This window comes from Episyrphus balteatus, chromosome 3 (genome assembly GCF_945859705.1).
Source record: "Episyrphus balteatus chromosome 3, idEpiBalt1.1, whole genome shotgun sequence".
NCBI lineage: Eukaryota > Metazoa > Arthropoda > Insecta > Diptera > Syrphidae > Episyrphus > Episyrphus balteatus.
Window position 1 is genome coordinate 119,103,848 of NC_079136.1, and position 25,241 is coordinate 119,129,088.

The following is a 25,241-nucleotide window of genomic DNA, read 5'->3' on the forward strand; positions in this document are numbered from 1 at the left end:
AAAATAATTTGGGGCCTTATTTTATTTACTTTTGGTACATTTTTTTTTTTTTTTTTCATTTTGTTGGGGCCTTATTTCTCTGGGGAATAGTTTCAATATGAAACATACCGGAATTTAATGCCTTATTTAATTTTTTGAGGCCTTAATATAGTCTAATTGTTTAAAAAAAAATTCTTACATTTTAGATCAATTACGTTTAGGTTTTTTTTTTTGTTAATTTAACCTTTATTTATAGCTGGATACTTCCAAGGAAAATTTTGGCAGATTTGTGTATGTTTTTCAATTTTACTTCTTATTACTTTTTCTTCCTTTATTCGGAGCTGTTATGATCTTCATGTATATCAAGGAGATCATAAATCTTAAATCTCACACGTAGTTATCTGCTTCACATCAGTTTACAATTTTAAAAAAACAGCTGTTTTAATAGGATCAAATTTTTGAATATATTTTTTGAATGTAAGGTTTATGTTTGCAAAAGTTGAAATATTTTCACGTTTACTTATAAACCAATATAAACCGATATCTTTTGACCAAAATTCCGAAACAAGTTTTGGATTACAGATAAGAGTTCACAGTGAACAGATAAAAAAAAAATTACAAATTATTTTTCGAACAAAATCAAAAAAATGCATTTTGAAAAATTTCCTGCAAATCCATCGAGTGAGACATCAAAAAAAAAGGATATCTGGTTGGTGAATTATTGACAGAAGAAATATTTTTTTTTTGCATTTAGAAGCATAACTTGGAAAACTATGAACATTTGAATTTTGAAGCAAGTTTTTGAGAAAGTTTTTTCGATTTTCTCTATCAAACGCTTTCAAGCACTTTCGAAGGAAGCAGTTAACTTAGAACATACAACAAAAAAAATGTTTATGGTACCCCTGTTGAAAAAAGCATTAAAAAACAAATTATTTTATAACTTTTTCGTATATTTTATATATGTATATATTTTTTCGTGCTATTTTCATTTATAGTTTAATTATAATCATTAAAATTTCTACATTTTTTAAAGTTTAATATTAAATTTTCTTATAATATACAACTAATTCTAAATTTTATTTTTATTTTAATTAGATTTTTGTTTTTTTATTTTTCTGAACTTTTAAAAGTTATATTTTTAATTTGTTTATTATTTTATCTTCTCTCACTGGCTTTTAATTTACAAGAAATATAATATCCAGAGCTTCAAACTATATTTAAAAATTAAGAACTAATAAATTTATACTGTGCATTTTTTTTTTGTTTTAATTAAAAATAAAAATAATTAAATTATTTTTTTGTTTATTTTTAATATTTGTGTGCTAAAATATTTATTTATCATCTAAATTAATTATTTAAAAAAAAAAAATGTATATATAATTAATGTATACTAGGAATTTTTGTATTTTACTACGTAAAATTAACATAAATGTTTGTTTTTTTTTTTCTTTTTGTACAAATATCTTAAGTTGTTTTTTTTTTTGTTTTTGTATTTTTTTTTTATGTATAAAGTTATATAGTCTTCTCAAATTATGTCATTCGTGCGTTTTCAAAAGAAATAAAATTTGCCATTTTATTTGTTTCTGCTTTTTTTAAATGCATTGGTGAGTATAATGTACGATAACTTTAGTTTTTTGTTTATAATTTTAAATAAAAAAATAAAATTTTGTTTTGTTTTTTTGTTTAAATATAAATAAATTAATTTTTCATAAGAATCCCATATCGAGGGCAGTGTACAGCGCTCTAATGTCACTATGGCTTGATATTCGCCAAAATGGAAAATTCATTGCTTTTGCTGCAGCCTCTTCTTCGGCGCCATCGCCAATCACAACATAGGTACTTTTTCGACCAAATCGGGTCACTATCCTTTCATAACAGGTTTCTTGACCTAAAAAAAAAATAAACGTTAGTTTTGCTGTAAAGATATTTTAGGGGTCTCTAACTTACCAATTTTATGTGCGCTATAAATATTCTCAATGGAAAATATTTGTCCCAATCCAAAGAGCAGGACCTTGGCGAGGGCAGGTGCTAGTTGTGTTGATGTCACCAGGACATTTACACAATTTTCACGTTGCGAAATCATATTTAGGCATTTGGTTGCCAATGATGCCCAATTGTCAGTTGCAATTTCGATATCAGAACGAATTTGTAGCCATGTATCACGTTTTGGTTGTCCAAGGAGACCGCCCACACTGAAAAAAAAAAAATTTTAAAATTGTTGAATTAAAAAAGAGTTAAATAATGAGGATAATGAGACGGAAAACAAAAATCAAGAGGTCCTAATCGTACAAAAAAAAATTTTTTTCTTACTCTATCTATAACCACTTTGAACGTTTATGGAAGCTCCCTAAGAACATGATGAGGTCCTAAGTTGTGATGTCATCAGTTATTTATCAGTAGAGGTCCTAATTTTAAGAACTTATTTATTCGACATAAGCTTCAAAAATCTTTTTGTAACTCAATTGGAGAAACCAAGCAAATCAAATGAACGAAAATACTAATGAAACTTGCAGCCAATAGATTTAATAATCTGTTTAGGTCCTAATCTTAAAATTTTCCTCTTTTTAGAATATTTTTGAAGTTCCACACTTTAACAAATGTTCAAAAATTTTAGCGGAATTCATTGTCATTATTACATGTTCAGAGAAGCCCAGAAACTACCAACGTATTTGCTCTGAGGTCCTAAGCATAAAACCTTCTGTTTTGAGAAAAAACTAATTCAATCGATTTAAAAACATTTTCGAAAGCTTCTTAAAAAAAAGAACAAAATAATTATCGTAAATTACAAACAAAATTAGATATTGTATTCTACCTGCGAGGTCCTTTTATAGTAAAACAGAAACACTCACTTGCTTCAGTTAGGATAAGATGCGAAAGATGGTGTATACAATTCTTTTGAAAAAAGTGATGTATTTCCGAAAACTACAAAGCAATTCGTTGTCTTCTACCCACAGAGGTCCTAAAAGTAAAAGAGGAGCCCATTCCTTCTTAAACGGAATAATCTGAAGAAGTTCGTATGATATTCCTTTAGGAAAAGGAAAAAAAGTGATAAATTTTGAATAAAATTTTTCGCTATAGGCAGTTCATATTCTGTAAAGGTCCTAAGCTGCAATTGCCTTTTTTCTGCAAAAGAGCTTGTTAAATTCATTTTTAACGTTTCCCGTTTTAGTTAATCCACTGAAAATTCAAAAAGAGATTTTAAATTTCGCCTTAACCTTATGGGGTCTTAATTGAAAATTGCTAACAACTTTGTTTAAAATTTTTTTCTAAATTTCCTTAAAAAAATGGTCAATTATTTAACAAAATTCGTCATCTTTAACCAGAAATTCCAATGAAATTCGTTACAGGGTCCTAATCGTAAGCCTTTCTTTTTTTTCAAAATAAACTGGCAATATAAATTCGAAGCTATTCCCAAAAATCTTGTGAAAAGAAAAAGCTGTTATCAGTTTCTTGAACAGAAAAAAATTCCGATATAAATTAAAATCCTTTTTCTTAAAATTCCTTGGGAAATGTAAAAAAAATGTTTGAACTTTAGGCATTCTTAAAAAAATTGTCATTAGATTAAAACTTGTGAGGTCCTAATAGAAAAGCGTTTGTTCTTAATCAGATAAAACGTATTTATTTATGACCTACAGGAAGAGAAAAAAAAAAACTGTCAAAAACTAAGCCATATTCCACTTCATCAGTTCTTGAAAAAAAAAAAATGCGAAGGTCCTTATCGAAAGCCTTTTAACTTTAAAGTTAACAGCCAACATTTATTCAACTTTTTCGTCAAACTCCTTTGAAAAATCAAACCAAGTTAGAGGTTGGAAATGATACATAAATTCTTAGACATTAGCTTTTAACTTTTAGAGGTCCTAATCATTAAAGAAGACAAACTTCAATTAGTTTCTTTAATAAATTTGAAGTCTTTTATACTTACTTTCCCCGATACGTATTATAAATCTCCTTGATCTTCCTATAGCGAAAGGCCAGCTTTCGCATCCAATCAACACCACCACGCACTCCCGTCGGCAGGCACAGATTTGGTGGTGCTCCCGCCGGAGCACCCGTATGAAATCCATCTGTTGCAAAATTATAATTACTCAAATCCTGTCCATTATCATCCGATGACACATCATCGATATGCACTTGATCACATTCTTCAATTTCGTTAAAGAAAAAATGTGAATCGGCCATGTTAAATACCATTTCTTCCATTCTAAAAGCAATAGTCATTAAAGTACTATGATCTTTGGAATACCGATTAGCATAGGAGCCCGACAGCAATGTGTGGAAGATGATTATCGTCTCGTCAAGATCCCAAATGAACACTCGTTCCGGTGGTTTCACAGTGTCAGCATTTGGTGTTTCGGATGTGGTGCTTCTTGTGGGAGATGGTTGCGCGTGCCGTCGCCCACGCGCTCGACCAGTGCCACTTTTTCCGGTTGGCGGGGTTGTCTTGGGCATGGGGGCATTTGGCGATATGGGTAGGGGAGAATGCGGCGAATGGGCGTGTGTCAGAATTGGTGTTGACGAGTGACCATCCGAGGGACTTTCGGAGAGGTTTGAAGTTGCCACATGGAATCCATGACTGGCACTAGATCCGGGCGAACTCACCGCATAGGGAGAGTAATTCGCCGCAGCCGCGTGATTGTAGTAATTGCTGTATTGATCGTTGTAATACCCGCTATAGTCCTGCTGGGCTGCTGTCCCGAATTGGGGGAAATTATTGTAGCCATAGGTAGGGTACAGTTGGGAAGCGGTATTGTTGTTTGCTGCCGCAGCTGCATAGCTAGAGGTGAGGTAGGCATTTGGAGAAGCGATTTTAGTGGCCGCTCGAGTTGTGTACGGCGAACCATATGTTGGATAAAACGGTGGGGTATATTGCTGCATGCTGTTGTAGTAATTGTAGTACTCCTGCTTCGTCTCGTAGGTACTCGCTGAAGTTGACGAATTCGCCGACTGCACGCCTGTAGAACTTGAACTTCCGTCAAGGCGAAAATCAGCCGAACTTGGATTCGAACAAAACAACGAAGCTGTACTCTCTGAGAGATGACTACTTCCCGTTGGTGGCAAGAGGCCACCTGGACCAACAGCGTCCAGACCGGGACTTCGATTCTCCGATTTCACGGTGGCACTTATGTTGGATTCGGCGGCAGCTGCTGCTAGCCAATGGGACATGCCCAGGTCAGAGTGTGCTGCAAGTCGACCACCACCACCGCCTTGTCCCGTCGCTGAGGGTGACGCCGATGAGAGATTCAAACTTGTCGTATGTAATGATAGACTTGATGATGTAGCATCACCCGAATTTGATGACAGGTGCAGACCACCACCACTTCCACTGCTGCCACCACCGCCTGCGCCGTTCGTGCCTAACGGTGAACCTGAGCTATTCGATACATGAGAGGTGGATATGTGGTGAGATGTCGCGTGTTGTCCAAGATTGTGCGATACAACTGATGAAGTTAACAGCTGTTGTTGCTGTTGTTGTTGTTGTTGTTGTTGCTGCTGTTGCTGTTGTTGATGATGTGAATGGGAATGGGAGTGTGAATGTGGATGGGATGAGGGGGGTAAAATTGTGGAGGAAATTGGAGTTGATTGTGCAAAGGTGGGCAGTGATACAGCGGTTGCAGACAGAGCCAATGTGGATGTTGGATGATGTATTAGGCTGTTGGATGAGGAACCGCTGCAACTGTTGTTATTGTTGTTGTTGTTGTTATTCAATGTTGATGATTGTAAACTATGTGACAGCGTTAAAGGACTACATTGGCCAGTGTTGAGTGACGATGTTGGGCCACTGCATTGTCTGAAAATAAGAAGAAAATTATATTTTATTTAAGAATTTAGGTAAAAAGTTGAAATCTAATGTATGTTTGTACTCAATTATCTTTGGAAATACTGAACCGATTTCAATGCAACTAATTTTATAAGATTCTTTATTTTTAGGAGTGTGTAATAGGTTACTTTAAGCAGTGATAAAATTATTTCTATACAAATTGTGAGAAGAAAACATTTTCGAACACCTTCCACAAAAGCTTTGAACTATATATTATTCATTTTAAAGCCGTTTTTTGTCATTGAGAATAGTTAAATCTTGCTAACCTATATCTCAATTTCTGTTTTATTCAAGAATTTTGATAAAAAAAATAAAAATTCAATGTTTGTTCTCCATTATTTTTGAAAATACTGAATTGATTTCAACTCAACTAGTTTCAAAAGACTCTCTGATTTGTGGAGTATGTTATAGGTTACTTTTGGAAGCAATAAAATCATTTCTAAATCAAGTAAGAGAAGAAAATCCTTCCATACACCTTCTTAAACTCTTAAATTCTCCTCAAATCTCATTAATTAACTCCACCCGCTGTTTAAACTCATTGAGAGACAAATATCTCAATAAACACTTCTTAATGACACAACCACAAATCGTCAAAACATCATAAATGACACATATTCAATCTCTGCCTACAGAATTCTACCCATAAAGCATCATCATTAATTGTCAAATAAATGTCTTTTTTCTTATGGTGGATCATCCTCTTTGCATTTATACAGACAATATGGTAAGTAAAAGGTCCCAAAACGGTTTATTTTTCTTTTATTTTTTTTTTGTGGATCGTGTATTAATGTGCCAAAGAAATTAAATTAATTAACTTGACATCTAAAACAGTGATACAATCGGTAATGTGTTTCGTTTTTATTTTTGTCTGTCGTCGTATATACTTCTTGACCAACATGGGACACACTCTGGGGACACGAAGGCTCAGACAGGCATTCATTCATCCATAAACAAACGAAGACCGAAAATGAAAAAAAGGTCCAAAAATACAAATTTAACGAGCATAAAATATTTTTGTCAAGAAAGGTCAAGTCAGAAATAAAAAACAAAAAAAAAACACACACACACAAAAAAGGAATACGAACAAAATTCCTGAAATTTCGGATTTTGTACTGCTTTAAGGTTCCATGTAGTTAAAAAGGACACACATAATTAGCAGAAAAATAAAAAATCAAATCAGAGTCAAGTGCACTTGAAAAAAAAAAAAAACTGAAAAATCATAAAACACAAATTAGACAAGAACAACACACAAAAAAAAAAAAAACATAAAAACTGTGACCCATATGTTGAGCAAATGTTCTTCTGTTTTCATTCTAAATCTTATTTTGAAGAGTGTGCCATCTGAAATGTAGTTTCTTTTAGCGACTTTAATCCCATTTTTAGGATGAAGATGCCTTTTGTCGCTACTTTTCAAATAATGTTCAAATCTGTCACATAAAATAAATAATATAGGGACTTGCAAAAAAACAAACCAAAAATAAAATTTTGAAAGAAAAATTAAATGTCCACCGACTTCCTTTTGAGATTTAGGTTTGACATAGTTCTAGGGAAATTGGATGGTTGACTTGTTGAAACGATTTTAAACGATGTTGATTAGAATTTATGAAAGAAAAGGGTGACACAGAATGTCTTTTAAATTTTTTTTTTTTTAAATGAAAATCTTGTTTGGTTTCTTTAAATTTAATGATGGACAATTTTAATGTTAATTTTGTTACTTTTTTAAGTTAAGATCTGGGAACTGGGAACCGAACCAGTAGCTTTCCAGGATTTCAGGATCTTCTAGAAGCTATTTGTGAAAATAACTTATTTGGAACAAAATATATATAAAATGCCAATACCGAGTGTAAAAATATGTTGTTGCTAATTGGTTTACAGCCGATATCAGAGGATTGTTTCGAAGTGAATCTTATCTTAGGAGATACACGATTAGTATGAAACAGGTCATTATAAAAAAGCATATAATCATTTTGCCACTATTCAGCATAAATCTTTTGGATTTTTATACGATTTTTCTGGCATCTTTTCTCTTGAAAATCTCCAAAAGACGGTTTAAATGAAATAATCATGGCAGCAGAAGAATAACCCCACCGGTCCAATCTCCAATTACACTGGTCGGCAAAAAAACAAAGGGAACAAGAACTCTGTAAGGTGATTTTAATAAACTTGAGTGTGCTGAATTCAAAACAGTTTACAGATTTTTTCCATCACGTCTAGTTTTTGAGCTCTGCTCATCAAAATTTCAGCTATAAAGTCCCAAAAACTAACTTTAAATGAAATGTTTTTTGACATTTGATCTAAAAATATTATTTTTCCGTAATATTTTGCTATTTTTTCAACCGAATTCAGGAGTCGAAAACTGAAATTTACTTCAAATCTGCTTCAAAAACCATAAGTTAACTTAACCACCAAGATTTTGAGATATCATACCTTTCTATACCAAATATCTTTTAGAAAAAAATAATTTTGAAAATAAAAATAAACGTATTTAAGACGATAAAATATGGCTTTTGAACATTGCATATGTAGTTTTGCGAAAAAAAATTTAACGGTGATGACATTCAACGCCAAAAGTACCACAAAAACGCGTTTTTGACCTGTTAATATTTAAATATTTCGAAAACTTGACGTACCAGTGAAATTTTGACTTCAGATTCGGAATCAGCACACAAAAGTCCTTTAGAAAAGTATGGTTTGGTTCAAGCTCCATTTTCGTTGCCGATCAGTGTTATTAAACTTTGTCATTGGGAATAACTTAGGTAATACTTTTATAAAGGACCCCGCACATTTTGTATGGGCAGAAAGTCGAAAAATGGACAGTTTAAAAAAAAAAACGGGATTTTTCCGATAACTATCTCAAACCTTTTATAAGGGATAGTAACTCCCTATATTGTGTTTTGCGCTATTTTTTAGTGGAATCCATAGGTTTTTAGGGTGGCTGAAACCGGATCCGAAGTCCGTTTTGCCACGTCAGGTTTTCAAGATAACCTCAAAAAAGTTACAGCCTCAAACTAATTTTTACTTGCGATATAGGTACTATAGGGCAAGTTTAGGATTCGTAAAAAAAATCGAACTCGAAATAACAATTTTACATGACATTACGATGATGGAGAATGCCAAAAAAGTGGGTCCGGCAATTCTGTCTGTCCATCTGTAAGTACCTTGAGCTGCAGCCTAAACTAATGTAACGATTTTTTTCAAACTTGGTAGTTAGCAATTTTTGGTGATTCCCTAGAGGAGAAATTGAAATTTTTTTTTTTATGACCAAAACTAACGGTACCTGCCATATAACGGAAATAGAAAAGTAAATATATATTTTTTGTACCTTTATTAACGGTACCTGTCATAGAACGGTTTTTTTGATTTATGAATATCTTCTACAAGACTAACCCGATTTCAACGAAAATTTTTATACAAAAGCGTTCAAGTAAAGGTAATATTAAAATTTTAGAAAATTTTCAAAAAACACATTTTTGGATTTTTAAAAAATATTTGAAATTTTTTTTTTTTGAAAAATCAATTTTTTGAAAACGAGTTTGTGAAAAATTTTTAAATTTTGTTTTTGTATTTAAATTAATTATTTCTTCAAAATGGCATACCAACTTTTTTTTTGAAAAATGTTAGAAAATTTTTATTGTATAAAAAAAATATTTTTTAAAAAAACGGCTCTAACGATTTTGGAAAGATTTTTTTCTAAAAATTCCTTTTTATACAAGAAATAAGCTGGCATACTTGTTTTTTTTTTAAAGATCATTTAAAACGGTGTTTAATTAATTATAAAAACAGATTTAATTTTTTTTTTTTAATTTTTCTTAATTTTCTTGAATAAAAAGCTATAGCATGAAAGTTACTTTAAGCATAAGAGCAAGTACGTGCGACCCCAGTCGTGCAATATTTTTTTTTTTTTTTGATCTTATATGTTTTTCGGGTCACTGAAACCAGATTCGAAGTCTATTTTGCGCTATCGCGTATGGATTTTGAGATAACCTAAGAAAAGATGTTCGTTTCTTTTTTGAGGTTATCGAAAAAAAAACCTGACGTTATAGGGCAAAATAGACTTCCAATCTGGTTTTAGCGACCGAAAAACATATAATTATCACTAACGCACTCCCAGACCAAAAAAAAAATTTTGAAGCTGTGACATTTTTTGAGGTTATCTTGAAAACCTTACGTGATGGGGCAAAACGGACTTCGGATTCGGTTTCAGCGGCCCTAAAAACGTATGGATTACACTCAAAAAATAGCGCATTTGATCAGGGGCTTCAGGAGAACAACATATAGTAAAATTTTAGACAATTTCACCGATTGCCACTTCCTATACAAAATGTGCGGATTTTTTATGGCAAGGACCCTATATTGCATAAATATTGTAGGTTCGAGCCTCAAAAACTAATTCCGAGTTCGTAAAATGTTTACTTATTAAAAATAACTAATTTGAATGTACCCACGGTACAAAAAAGTTTAAAAATGCCTAGAATCTCCTAATGACTTAATACTTCTTAAAATGTTTTTATTTAAATAATTCTGTAACTTTATGACCTATGAATTGCGTGACAAAAATAACAAAGGGCTTTTAGTGACGTACTAGGTACTAGATTAGACAGTTGCTCCTGAGTAAAGCTATTGTTAATTAAGTTAAAACTTCTATAAATTTGGACACATTTTACAACAATTTTATTAAACCAATTTGCAATCGATTTATTTACCAAATTAGTTATAATCAATTTTCCACAATTTTAGATTGCTCCTTGACAAATTCTCAAATAATTTTAACCTGGTTTCCAAAAGGTTATTTTTTAACCTTAAATTAATTGATTTTAGTTAAAATAGATTTCAAAATAATTTGCAATCATCTTTACTCAATTTGTATTCGAAATCGTAAGACTCCACTCAACCAACCGAATCTCACTTGTTGATTAAAAATTTTCAAAAAAAAAAAAAAAAAAAAAAAAACGAAATCCCAAAACATATAATATGAGAAATGAGATTTCAAAAACAACATCTTGTGCAAAATACACATGCATCCTGCCAAAAATAGACATCCAGCATGTGCCTCCGAGCAAATGTCTGTCACACGTCTACCATTGCCACCAGTTAAATGGGACACTCATATTTGTCTTTTTTTTTTATAAATTTTGAAAAAATTGAAAGAAAAAAAAAAACACATGTCTTCACTCCAACAACAGAAGATAGAAATACTTTCATCTGCATATAAACAAATGTAGTTTGAATAAGAATGATGCTCTTAACGCCCAGCTTAAGTATTTTTTTTTTCTTTTTTTCATCATCCGTCTTAACACATTTTCAAGAGGTTAATCTGTTAGGGATTGAGATGGCCCTCAGGAAAGCAGGATTTAACATTTTTTTTTCTTCTGTAAATTCCCAAATAAATCAAAAAAAGAACGGATTTAGATACAAGACACTTGCTTTGTCACATTTTCTTAGAAATAATAAATAAGTCCTTCGAGCCCTGTGACACTTTGAACTCTGACAAGGACATAGTAATCTTAATGTCTATTATGTGTGAATGCATCCAAAAGATGCATCCAACATCACCCCCGACATTTTTATATTTTTGTTAATAGGGTGACCGCATGAGAACAAATTAAATCCAATAAAACTCAGTGACTGAAAAAAGTATCTTAAATTGTCCGCTGATTTATCATCATAGAGATACGAGTTGTATCTTCAAGTCAAACACGGGACAAAGTGTGTGTATATTTTGTGCGGTTCGGTTAAATAATGTGAGATCATGTGTGTGAATGGACTGCGGGATTATTTTGGTGTCAAATCAAAAACCTAAACAATATTTGCTTGACTGAGATTTCGTATTTCATATGTTGGAGCGAGACTGTATTTATGAAGTTTTGTATCTTTTTGTTTTGTTTGATTTATTTCCATCCAAAGGCGCTATGCGTCATTATTTTTCCAGTTGTCGTTGTTCGTTGATAATGTTTGACTTGGGGGTTTCCCATAAAAACACATAAGACATTGCTTATCCCTCATCCACATACGCACAGCAATGGGACACTCAATTAAAAGTCATAAAACTATTAAGTTACAAAAAAAACATGAATAGTTTTTTTTTTTTTTTTTTTTTTTTAATAATTTTTCATTTGTTCAGATGGATAATTAAGTGATTTGTTTGGAATTCATAAAAAAAAGGTTAATGGGTGGGAGTTTTTTTTTTTTTTTTTTTTTGAGGAAAAGTGATGGTTTTAGATTGTTATTCTTTTTTGTTTTGTTCGATCACAAATTTTAGGTTAAATTATGATGTCAATTTAAGAGATTTAGATGTGTTTTTTTGTTTCTTTTTTATTTTTTTTTTTGGATAAGAAGGAAAGATGATAGGCTATCATTCAGTTGGTGACTATGACAAATATTGGATGTGATTTATTTTTGTTTTGTTTTTTTTATTTTTTTTTTTTTTTTTTTAATTTTGTGTTTGAGTTTTAAAAAGACACATAGCACGAGTTGTGTTATGGCTTGATTTTTTGAAGGCTGCCGATATTTATGGGATATTCAATATGAGGTACATCCAAAACATTTTTAACGTATCATTATCTTTATCTACTTAAAATTTTAAACAAATAAAAAAGTGTTTTCTTAAATTTTTGCAACTATTTTGTTTTGAAACTGTTATGCAGGTATTTTTGAATTTTTTTTTTGTTTTAGTTATAGAAATCTTATGTTTTTGAAGTGAAAACTTCTTTAGTATCGTGTAGTGATTTGAAACAAGATGAAACGAAAACGCGACACGAACATAACTTTTTTGTTTTAATAGATAGATGAATGAAATTTGTACTATAGATAGGTAATTAAATAAACTATAAATGTACAAAATTTCAATTAATTTTTTATTCAAAATTCTGAGATAACGGTACAAAGATGTTCTTTTATCTTTTGATCTAGTGCACATACAATTTTGATTTAATTTTCATTTGATATATCACAATTAACCGTTGGAGATTTACAAGTTACACAATCTTAAATTGAAAAACTTGAAAAATACCTCAAAACACCTGTGGAGATCTGTTGACGATGACCAGTGTAGGAAGTACCGTAATCTCAGCTTGAAATTTCGACATAGTTGAAATATGATTCATACGTCATATAAAAGGTTAAATAACCTTTCAGATGATATAAAATTTACTATAGGTTGTCATATAAAAAAATATATTTAATGGTGTTAAAAGAGGAAAAAGATTGATTTTTTTTTTTTTTTGCTTTTTTGATGAAAAGTGATTTGGTTTGAAAAAAATAAGCTCTTTTTGTAGATGTTGTATAGACATGGACGATATAAATATTTTGAGCTGAAACAATAAGCTTTCAGATGATAAAAAAATTAATATAGGTTGTCATATAAAAAACATGTATTTAAAGGAGATTTTTTCTTTTTTTTTAGCAAGGAAAAATTTTTGTTAAGGTTTCACTTCTACCACGTGTGAATTGCATACATGACTTTTTTTTTCTTAAAATTTTGATATATTATTTTAAAGACTTTGGGTACCTTTGAACTTAAGCTTTAAATTCATAGAAAAACTAGCTTAAAATTGATATAAAAAGGTAGCAACGTTTAAAGTGGAGAAATTATTTGGATTAGAAACAGAATCGAAAGTTTCGGCCACCTGCTATAAGAAAATTAATTTAAGCTTAAGACAGATGGTTACTCTTGAAAGAAAAAAATATTTCTACCAACAAATGGGCCCATTTAATTGTCTAATAGTCTAATTCTCTTGCTTATAAAAAAAAAATAAAAGTTTGTAATTAAAAGAAACCTTTACTCAAGATTTCGATAAACCAATTTAGATATAAATCATTTTATGACCAAACAAATGAGAAAACATCTCATTCAAAAACAATCAAAATATAAATCTTATCTGCTATTATAAGTCAGTGTTGTAATTCTTGAAGGGTATATACACAGCAAAATGTGTCCATTTGCTTATTTTATGGTTTTTCTATAACCTATAAAGGCAAAGGCAGCAAGACGAAAATAAAAAAAAAAATTAACGATCACAGTAAATAAAGAAACAATAAACTTCACTCTGGTGGATACCCCAATTATAGCAACGTATTTTATTGATTTTTTTTTTCGATGCATGTGATGGAATCGATTAAATCGCGATATGGTTGCAAGACAAAAAATAATATTTTTTTAATTTAATTTTAAAGATTTTCATTGTTTTGGTTTCTTGGTAAATGAGGCTATTTTTGTATTTATATTAATTTTGTATTTTTATTGAATTATTTAAAAAAAAAACTTTTTTTTAAGATTGAAGATTAATAAATCCATTGACTAAATTATTTCAATAATGGAGGACGTACAAATGTCAGTTTAAATTATTTTTTTTTTTAAATTTTATTTGAGGTTTCTCCTTGAGGGAATATTTTTATCAAGTTTTCAATTCAATTAAATATGGTTAAAATAATGTAAGTGAAAATAAATTCTATTCTTACCAGTTTATTTTGACTATCTTCATTTTACAATTTTGCACACGAAAGGAATATTGAATTTTATTTATTTCCTTTCTTTTTTTTTTTTGACCAATTTCATAAGCAAAAATACAAATTTTAAAAAATTTAAAAAAAATTCTTCAGTGTAAAAATAAATCTTTCGATGTAGGTGATTTTAAGTTTTAGTAAGCGTAGGAAACATAAACTAGGTAAGAACCACTTTCGGTGTTTTTATTATACTGCTCTCTAACTTAAACATATTTTTAGGTAAATAAAAAAAGTACGTATAAGTCAAAGTGTACGTTTTTGTATTGATAAATTGAAAAATTCTTTTTTTATGAAAATATTAGTATGTTTTTGTATACCCTCTTCTATCTTGTAGAAATCGGAATAAAAATAATTGCCGTAATTTTAATAAAATGCAAGATTGAGTCGCACGTACTAGCTCTAATGGTTAAAAAAAAAAAAAATACTTAAAGTTATTAAAAATTCATAAAAGAATATTTTAAATTTAATTTTATAAAAAATTTATTAAAAACTGAAAAGATATTATAAAATTTGGTTTATTAAAATAAAAAACACATCTATTTAATAGGTTTTGATCCCAAAACCAAGTATGCCATACAATGTCTTGTAAGTATAACAAGAAATTTTAGATTTATTTTGCTTTTCAAGCCATGATATAAAGTTTTTTATGTACACAAATTTCTGTTCAAAAAGCTGTTCAAAATAAATTTTTTATGATTTTTTAAAAAATGATTTTTTGAAAATTTTTATTCATACATATTAATATTGAAGTTACCAAAACATTTTTCTACACTCACGTCAGAAATCAAGAAAACGGTCAGAAATCAAGAAATATGGCAGGCAGTGTTAGTAATGGTCCAAAAAATATTTTCATTATTTCAAAAGTACTACCTTATACTTTCTTAAGTACCTACACACATTTTTTTCTTAATCAAAATCGTTAGAACCATTTTATAACAAAATTTGGTCTATAGAACATTTTGGAACTGTCATATCTCCGAAAGAATTAAAGATATAAAAATTCGAATTGTGCAAATCGAAAGAGTATTCCAAAAAAAAATGGTTGATTGCTCAAATGCTCACTTAGGCCCATTTGCTGAAACGAAACATAAATATTTAAGTGAAACACAAAGCTCTAAGTTCTGCATAGCGGTTTGCACGAACTTCGAACTGTGTCATAAATTCCTCTAAGTTAAACATAACTTAGGGGGAAGAAATAGTAGAACATAAGCAGTTTAGGTTCTACCTAAGCAAATTTTATTAAGAAATTAATAGGGAACATGTGTTGAAAATGCCATTGGGTGTAAAATAGCGCTATATAGATTATTTAAAATTAAGTTTAACTTACATCCAAACATATTTTCCATATTAAATTTCCATATAATGCAAACTTTTTTCAGGTTGTTTTTGGAGCTCATAGTTTTGACATTTCTTCCAACCTATTTCATTCCTTAAGCCTTATGTGACAGATTTATTTTTTGTCTTGCGTCAAACAGAAATTTGTATTATTTTGTTATATTGATCTTTTTTCCAAAAAAAATTGAAAAACCTTTACCACGCACTTTAACATTTAACCAAATTTATTATATTTAATAAAAGAAAAATTCAAAACACATGAAAAATAATTTAATTTAAAATTAATTTGACATTATTTGACATTTGAATTGAAAATCTCAGGGATTTCTAGCATGAAAGTAAATCATTGATAGGTTGAACATTAATATTTTTTAGCAACTTGGAATAAACTAAGTGTTCTTTAAGAGCTATGTTCGACCTAGCTATGATTTAAATTTATGATCCGTATGAGCAAATGGGCCTTAAGAACTCAGCCAACGATATTCTACATAATATTTATATTATAAAGCTTCTATAAAACATTCCTAAGAAGTAATATCCATAATAGAAGTTATAACTTTATTAAAACCAACATAAAGATGTTAAGAAGTGTTTAAAGAACTTAGCGAGCTTCGGTAAAAACTCAGTATGTGGGCACCTTATAGTACATGAAACAGAAACTTCTGAAAGACTCCTTAAAAACTTTCAGAGAGGTTTTCGGTAAAAACTTATATTTTATTATTATTTTAGTAAGTCACGATTTTCAATCATTAGTTAGACTATCAAACGAATAAAGTCAATATAGTAAAAATAGATATTCCTAGGAAGAAGCTCTAACTGAGGATTGTCTGACTGTTGAAAAATTGGTCCTAATTAATCAAATACTTGTAAATGTGAAGCTAAATGAATATTACCAATTTAATAAAATGAAATAATTTCATAGCAGGTATTTGGGATCGGGTCAAAATTCTGCTTTTCAAAATTCTGCTTTTTTAAAGAAAATTCTGTTTTTCAAAATTCTGCTTTTTTTCTATTCTGCTTTTCAAAATTCTGCATTTTAAATTTCTGCTTTAAAAAATTCTGACAGCATTATACTTGAACAAAAAAATTCTGCCAATTCTGTTTTTTTTTTTTATAGCATATGCGCTGACTAAAGAAAAATACACCTCATTAATGTAATTCAACATTGGCACTTTCCTAAATTTTTTTGTTTAAGTGTCGCAAATATTTTTTAAAATGCATAGACTGACTTTCTTTCAAATAAAATCTATAACTTATTGGAACCGATGTTGTTTGATACAAGATATTCCTTTTCTTATTCAAATTTTTGAATATTCATCTTTATTTGACAAAAATTAAAAAATTTTGAATTATTTTCTGAAATGTTTAGTATTCAAAACCTTTTCTTAATATTTTCAAATTTATTCATTTATAAAACAAAAATTAATATCCATTCAAAGAATGCAAATTATGTAGATAAGTAATCAAATAAACAGATAATTTTTCAAGAAGATGATTTTACAGAATTTTGCAAAAAAAAATAAAAAAGGGTTTGGAAAATGTTCAAAAGCGCGCGCTTTTTAACATTTTCCAAACCCTTTTTTAATTTTTTGCAGAATTTTGAAAAACAGAATTATGAAAAGCAGAATTTTGAAAAACAGAATTTTGAAAAACAGAATTTTGAAAAGCAGAATTTTGACAAAAGAATTTTGACCCCGGCAGAATTTTGACCCCAACCCTAGGTATTTACCTATTTGAAAAAAAAATCTGGTTATAGTTTCAAGTTTCTTTTAAGCTTCTTTAAGACTATAAGAACACTGTTATCGGACTATAACTTGTTGAATATTCTCTTTCTTGAATACAATTCAATTGTATTACAAGTCTTATATAAGTTCTTAAAAACATGAGAAACAGAAGGTTTTAATCATAGGTATATCAAAAAATGGAGGAGTTAAATTCTTAGTTTTACTTTTTGTATACGAATGCGGAAGAAACCATTTCAAATAAGTAAAGGTACATATTCAACAAAAATTCTGATACCCCCAAACACTCCCAGATTATGAGTATTTGATTTTTTTTTTTTTTTTTAATTACCTGCTTCTGTCATTAGAATCCGAATGTTCTGTCTTGGGACGTTTAACCTGCAAATAAAAACAAAAATTGCAATTCAAAAGTTTTTCAATTAATTTCTCAAATTATATAGTTTTATGTGATTTTGTATTCAAATCACGCTCCAAGAACATGACAAAGAAATTTTGTACTCCTATTGTATAGAAGGAAAAGTCACAAATAAAGTGTCGCCTTCGAATTTTTTTTTTTTCATTTTAATAGAATCAGCACAAAAATGTTTGTATAAAATAAAAACTAGTAAAGAATCTATATAATAAATCATCAGACACAAATTCTGTTGAGAGAAAACAGCAAGCATATTGTCAAAAAAAAAAAAAAAAAAAAAAAAAAAAAAAAAAAACAGAAAATCAGGGACATTTGTATTTATCATCAGAATTTTGGAATCAAATTTCAATTAAGCACCCAAATGACAGACAGACATGAGTTGAGTAGTAAACGATTTTATTTTTTGCAAACAAAATTTGCTTATTAATCAGGAAGAGAGGGCGTCTTGCACACTTTGCTTGTTTTAATTAAAAAGTTGCTTCTTAATTTTCAATAAAAAAAAAAAAATGAAGCGTGTGAAAAAGTCATATTTTTAATGAGTTGCAATTTTATTGATTTAATGACAGTGTGATATTGGAGTCAACCATAACAAATAATAAAATTGTTTTTTTTTTTCTGTTTTACTTTTATTTGTTTATTATTTTTATCTAAGCATTTTTTGATGATGACTAAAATGTAAATTTTCTTTCTTGTTTTTGAATTTATTTACACATAAAATTTAAAAAAAAGCGCATTTTTAATGTAAACATTTTTTTTTTTTTTAATTTTATTCATTTTGTTTTATTTAAATTTATTTTTTCTTTCGTTAAGTTCAACGATCGTGTGTGGCTTTTTTTTTTTCATTCTATTACAATTTTATGGGATGTTCACAAGTTTTATATTGATATTTTTTTTTTTGTGATGTTAATGTTAAATGGTAGTTAATTTACATAAAATGCATATTTAATAGGCCAAACTTTATAAACAGCAGACATATGAGTAGGTTTTTTGGGAGTAGAAAAAAAAGGTAGTTCGATCACGTTATCGTGTTTTATTTCTTGTTAACAAGTCATATAGTCTTTTTTAACGTCGTCTTTTTAACAAGAGTGTTAGTGTCTAATCTTACATGGCGTCATAGATAGGGGAACTTTGTATCATTGTAACAATATAAAAACAATTAATTAACATACTACAGGATAAGGAATAAATTTATTTTAGTTGTTTTCAAATCAAAACAGTTCACCTTTTTCGATGCAATTTTCAAACTCTTATAAGAAATTACCATAGATGTGGGAAGTATTCGATTTCATAGAAAGACTCATTTTTTTTTTTAAATAACAACAACGTAGTACGAGAAATGAAAAAAATTATTCATTTCAGACAGTGACATAACTGAGGTTCTACATTCACAGAACGGCGATATCTTAGGTTACAAAAAAGTTAGTGCTCATTGCGATATCATCCTTGTGTTAACTCCGATTTAGGCCCGAGGTAATCCCGAGTTAACCCCAGAAATTTGTTCTTTGTTTGGCTTACAACAGTCCAATAAGACCACAAACTTGAAAGAATTGTAGAATTCTAAAACACAAATCTAATGTGAAAAGAAAAAAACACTCTTGCACTTAGGAAAAAAAGGGAAAATAATTTGAGTATCTTTGACAGTTCAATTTGACATTATGGATTTTATCAATAATATAATTTATTAAGCACAAAGTCACGAATATTGTTCCCAACCAGCGCAGCACCCCAAAACAAATCTGACTCATTCGCAAAGCCTATATAAAAGCGTAGGTCATTTACCATCTACACAAATTAATTATACGAACAAACGTTGCCTTCATAGAATTAAAACTAATCTACCATGTTAAATGGAAATATTGCTCCTGTGTGGTATATCTAAGCCTACAAAACTCATACAAACTCAAATCCCCATCGCAGTTATCTATACAAAAAAAAACCAACTCCAGTTTAAACTTCTATATCGGTTCGATCGTTAAATTTTATAGATTTCCATGGAAATTGCCATGCAAATTAGTCACACGTCTTAATGTTTTGGTCGTGAGTGCATGTTTAGCTCTTTGCCATCAGAGTGCGCCACCAATATAACTTAGCTAACTTATAGCAGTTTCATGTTGGTTCCGCACAGCTCATTCACTAACAACTCGCTGTGTCATTAAACAAAAAAAAAAGAAAACAAAAAAAAAACCCAAAACAAAAGTACCGCACTACGGCAAATGCAATTTTTTTTTTCTTCTTGTAAATAAATTTATTGCAAATCTTGACATTTTGCTCATTGAGCAAATGACTCTACTATATTTTTCAGATAACGAACTTTGAACGTGTTGCATCGCAATGGTCGTCGGTCGTTTGGAGAAATCTGTGTTAAGTGTGATGGTAAATGCTCATTAAATTTTAACTAAATGACATCGTTAAAAAATTCGAAACGAATCGAGATGAGATAATTATTTATATTGCCTTTTTTTTGGTTTCTCCTAATATGGAAATAGGTTTTGGAAGTTGGATCATATAGGGAACATGAAACAGTTAGGAATTATATACAGGAAAAATAATTTTTTTATTTACAGTTTCGGAGATTAAGTTGCATTTTGGGCAGTAAAGGAAAAATAACTCCTTCCAAACGAATACGTTCCACATTCTAAAACACTTTAAATTTTTTAGAGAGCGAACATGTGGACAACAAAATTAGGAATTGAAGAAGTGCAAAAATACATAAATGCTTCAAAATTTATATTTTACAAATTCTATTGGAAATTATAACGTGTGGAATGTAAGTTTTGCAAATGCTGTCTTTAACACAATTTCATTTATACTCTGAATATGTACTTGGGTTAATGAACTTTGCTCCTATCTATCTATCATAATCTTAAAAGCTAAAAATTTATCTTTGAAATACAGCTTTCTCAGCTTACGTTCCACAAGTTTTATTTGATTTCAAGATGGAACTTCGGTAGCTCTTTTAAAATTTGGTTGTATGGCCAGGAGTTAGTTCTTACAATCCTAATGTCTAATACGATGTTGATGTTGAGGTTAATTATTTTTCATCGTAGAGGTTGACTTGGTAGATACGTTCCACAAGTTCTATTCGTTTGAAAGATGCACCTTCCATAGGCTTTATCTTTCTGGTCATGTGCTCTGGAGTTAGTACAAGGAATCCTAGTGCTTTACACAATGTGGACGTCAAATTTGCTTGATTTAATTGGAAGTTGATTTTTTTGAATACGTTCCACAAGTTCTATTCGTTTTAAAGATATAAATCCCGTTGCCTTTTTGCTTCTGGTCATGTGCTCAAGAATTGATTCTAGAAACCAATACTATGTGGAAGTGAATTTTTCTTGATTTTATTGGACATACATTGGTTGAATACATTCCACAAAGTTTTAGCAATTTTGTTGTGGATTTAAATTTGCACTTAAATTTTTTTTTACATCCGATTCTGTACTGAGAAGTAATAATTAGGATTCTATTATTTTTCATAGAATACTTACATATCCATAAACATCCAAACTTCATAATTTCAATCTCACAAGATTTGTAATTTAACAAAATGAATAATTTTTGTTGAAAATAGGATACATTGATTGAAAACTGGTGACATCGCGTTCAGGTCCTGAACTTTGTTTTTTTTTTTTTTTTTCTTCTCATTCTATTTTCTTAAATATTTGTTAATTTTTACAAAACTATTTGCATATTTAAAACACATTCCTCTTGACTGATCAACAACCCAAGAAGCAGAAGAAGAAGAGATCTCTGATCGAAGAAGTTTTAAATTTATTGCGCAATTTCAAATGACAGCGTCACGATACAGTACTATGTCAATCGTGGTCTTCGTTGTCGTTTTGTTTTTTTTTGTTTTACCCCGGCGATCCTCGGGAAAAAACAAAAAACTCTGGATAAAGATAAGATCAATAAAATGGGTAAAAAGATGCAGCTCGGTTCTTAACGGGCAGTGAAAAATGTGGCTGCTTATCGAAATTAGTTGCTGCATGTGCGCAAGCGCACACACGAAGATCTCCATTCTTTTGCTTATGGTTTGGGTTATCCCCGTGTTGGGCGCATGTTTCAAATTCCCAAGACCATAGTCCCAATGTAATGTTTGATAACCTGGACCCAATCGGTTGTTATAAGGTAGTTCCCGTTGATCACTTGTAGAGGGTGACACTTTATAGTGTCTCGTTTGTTTATTTGTTTTGTATTTTTTTTTGTCTTAACAAAAATTTACGCACAGAGAAAAAGAGAGATAGAAAAAGATTGTCAAGTCAATGTGTTTTATTGATTGTTGTTATAGGTTTTCAGATTTTTTTCTTTTTCTTCTTTTTTCCCTTGTATATACAAGTTTAAAGAAAAAAAAAATTAATAATTACCAAGAAGATCTATGGAATGATCAGTTTATTGGAAATTTATTGAATTTTTTACTTCTTTTGTTGTTTGAAGATGGAGAATAACTCTTTTTTAAACGAGACACGGGACTTATAAGAGATCATAATCAGCGCCAGGTGAGGTGATAAATTCCATTTGACACGATTTTTAAAATTGGTTATTTTTTTGTTCTTGTTTTTTATTTATTTACTAAACATTTTTCTCGTAGGTGTAGGTATGATTTATAAAATTTAAAATTCGAAAGTGCGAAATCACTTTCCCCGAAGAGCGTTAAATGCGCTTCGCAATGGTTATACTTCGCCCAATGAATAACTTTGTCATAATCTTGGTATACCGTTTTAAAAATACCGGCAAGTTCTACCACTTTGTTCTTCTTTAGTGCTTTGAGTAGAGTTGAAGAGAACGTTGATGATCTGGCGCGGATTTTTTTTTTTTCATACAAAAACGCTGTCATTAGCGTTTTTAGTCTTCCGTCGGCGTTGAGTTGGCTTGGGAAAGCCATAAATCAGTAAACCAATGCGGGAATATGAAAAGTGAACTCACACATCAGACAAACAAATCGCCAAATACTGCAAGACAATGGATGAATTCGAATGGTAACAGAATTTGTCAAAACAAAGATTTAGTCCTGGAAAATCAACTTTTGAATTCGAATCAGCTCGGTAGTTTTAAAATTCAATGAGCAAATTGACCGATGAACAAGACAAATCAAACAACGATTCCGAAAAATCACCTGGTGAAAATGTGAATTCAAAATATGAATGCCATTTTGTGTGTTTGGGGTCTCATTTGAACCAATAAATATCTTTCTAAGAGACCATAATTTAATTCTGTCATTTTTTTAGCTCAGTAATTTAAGACCAGTAGGACATCCATTTTTTTCAGTGCATAACACACAACAAAGCCATTTGATGTCCAAAGATCCACACTTTTCAAACAAAGATAATGAAAATGACTTCGTGATTGATTTAGGGCTTTAAGAAACCAAACCATGAAACCATTATGTCAAAAATTTGAATATAAAGGCACCAAAGAATATCGTTATTATTTTTTCTGCAATGATGTTGACAGTTTGATTTTGTGTATTTACCAGCAAACATTCCATAACCCACGTTAATAGCTTTATTCTATTGAGAGCTCTTCTTAAATTGTCAAAATTGTTCTTATGCATAAAAGGAATAAAATGCTGTCAATATTATTTGGATCGTCAGAAAATTACGAAAGCTTGAAATTCATGTTATCTAAAGGTGAAAAATATGAGTAAATTGGTATGAATGGTCCGTTTGGAAATTTTTTCATGATTAATTTCTTAAATTAAGCAGTTTTGCCTGTCATTTTGTTACGGTGTAACGCACTTTCTAAACACATGATTTGGTTTGGGAGAACTTTTATCAACCTTATTTTTTTAAGCCTGAAAACAATTATATAACTAGTTTCACCTCAAGAATCCCAATTTTAAAAATTGTAATTTTTTTTTTTGAAAGGAAATGCAGTTTAATAATAAAACAGTTCAAGTACCCACTTTTGTTTACAATATTAAATTTTAGTCAAAACTGTGGGCGTTAATGCGTTACCAACTGATTTCATTTTTGAATATCTAACTTTTCATTGCATTTATTTTTTCCAATGCTGTCAGTTTTTGTCAAATTTTGCTAAACCATTTGGTCGTTTTTACAAATAATCTTCCAACTCCCTTGACAAAATGTAACGCGTAACAGAAATATACATCAAAATATGCATCAGACAGAATTTTTCTTCCGCAATGTTTTTGAAATTGTTTCTAACCTTTTTTTCTAACACTACAAAAATAAAGTTACAATTAATTAAAGAAAAATTACAACAATTCACACTCACTATACCTTTGGTTCAATCATTTTATCTATTAATCCACATCTTGGTGCAGAATAACTGTATGGCATTAATGTGACCATACTCTTTGAGTTAGGAATTTTTTACAAAAAAATTGTTTTTCTTCTTGATTTTTTTTTTTTTTATATAATTTAATCAATCATTTAATTTAAAAAATTAAGTGTAATTAAAATTTAATTAAAACTTACACAATAAATTAAAGTAAAATAAACACTTTTTTTGTGGTAGGGTGGGAGAGGAAAAGGGGTATGTAAAAAAATCTTTTTTGTTTTCGTTAATTCACTATAGAATTATTGAATTATCACAAAACACAAATTAATTTAAAATTTTATAAAATAAAAATTAAAAAAAAAAAAACACAAAAATTAGGATTCCCGTCGGGTTTGTGTTTGTTTTTAATTCTTCGGTGTAAATTTTCGATTAATCCGATGGATGCAAACAAAAAATGTATAATCTCTCTTCCGCACACGGAGCCCGAAAGTATCTTATATTATGTCTTTTGCCTCTCGAATCAACCGTTTTGAGGTTCAAAATCGAACTGAGGCTCAAACGTATACGAGTGGATTGCTGGTTGTTTGGAAAAGATACACACAATAAGATAGAATCGTGTGAAGTGTGGATTAGGGTAGGAGAAGGGTGTGTTACGGTAAATGACTGTTTGTATTCTTCAGATTGAATTTTCGCTTGCGCACCGCAATACAAATATAAAATCGAACAGGATTTGGTTTAAGGGTGTGTGTGTGTAGACATATTTGAAACTGGGAAAACTTGTTTTTCCATTTGATTGTTTGTTTGTGTGTGTTTTAATTATTGTGAGGTATAAAAGATAGATTCAATGCAAGAGAAACGCCCCTTTATCTTTCATAATTCACTCTTTGCGACATCCGCATGCGCATTTTTTTTTTTATTTAAATCCAGTTTCCCGCTCTATGGTAGGTACTGCCATTTATGTTGGTTTTTTTTTATATGTAGTAGGTAGTATATGTCAGGTAAAAATACACACACACATATACAAAAATACACACAGATTGTTTAAAGGTGGGTGGGTTGATTTAGGGTTTATTTTCAGCTGCCATTATCCATTTGGAGGGAGAATTGTTGTGTGGTTGGTTGTTGGGTATTTTTTTTTTTTTTTTTCAATGATTTTGATGAGTGTTGGTGGATAGAGAGATCACCATGAAAATTGAGTTTATACTCAAATTAAATT

The 25,241-nt window shown here is 30.0% G+C and overlaps 1 protein-coding gene and 1 long non-coding RNA gene across 3 annotated transcripts in view; both read right to left on the bottom strand.

The window, feature by feature from the left end:
* Positions 1–1,448: 1,448 nt before the first annotated feature.
* The window catches only part of LOC129913107 (developmental protein eyes absent), a 74,258-nt gene continuing 50,465 nt past the window's right edge, over positions 1,449–25,241 (bottom strand). Inside the window, exons 1-5 of one of the 2 annotated variants that reach the window (XM_055991603.1) lie at positions 24,025–24,155; positions 17,708–17,754; positions 3,902–5,767; positions 1,927–2,171; positions 1,449–1,867 (exon numbers count right to left, since the gene is read on the bottom strand). In XM_055991603.1, the coding sequence (XP_055847578.1) occupies positions 1,686–1,867; positions 1,927–2,171; positions 3,902–5,767; positions 17,708–17,754; positions 24,025–24,096 (2,412 nt within the window). In that variant the 5' untranslated portion in view covers positions 24,097–24,155 and the 3' untranslated portion in view covers positions 1,449–1,685. Of the gene's footprint in view, positions 1,868–1,926; positions 2,172–3,901; positions 5,768–17,707; positions 17,755–24,024; positions 24,156–25,241 lie in introns of those variants that run through there. The other variant, XM_055991604.1, reaches the window with a different exon arrangement.
* On the bottom strand, positions 20,265–22,702 carry LOC129913110 (uncharacterized). The gene is made up of 3 exons (XR_008771982.1): positions 22,150–22,702; positions 21,730–21,991; positions 20,265–21,674 (listed from the first exon to the last, which is right to left on the bottom strand). It is a non-coding gene; the product is annotated as an uncharacterized LOC129913110 (long non-coding RNA).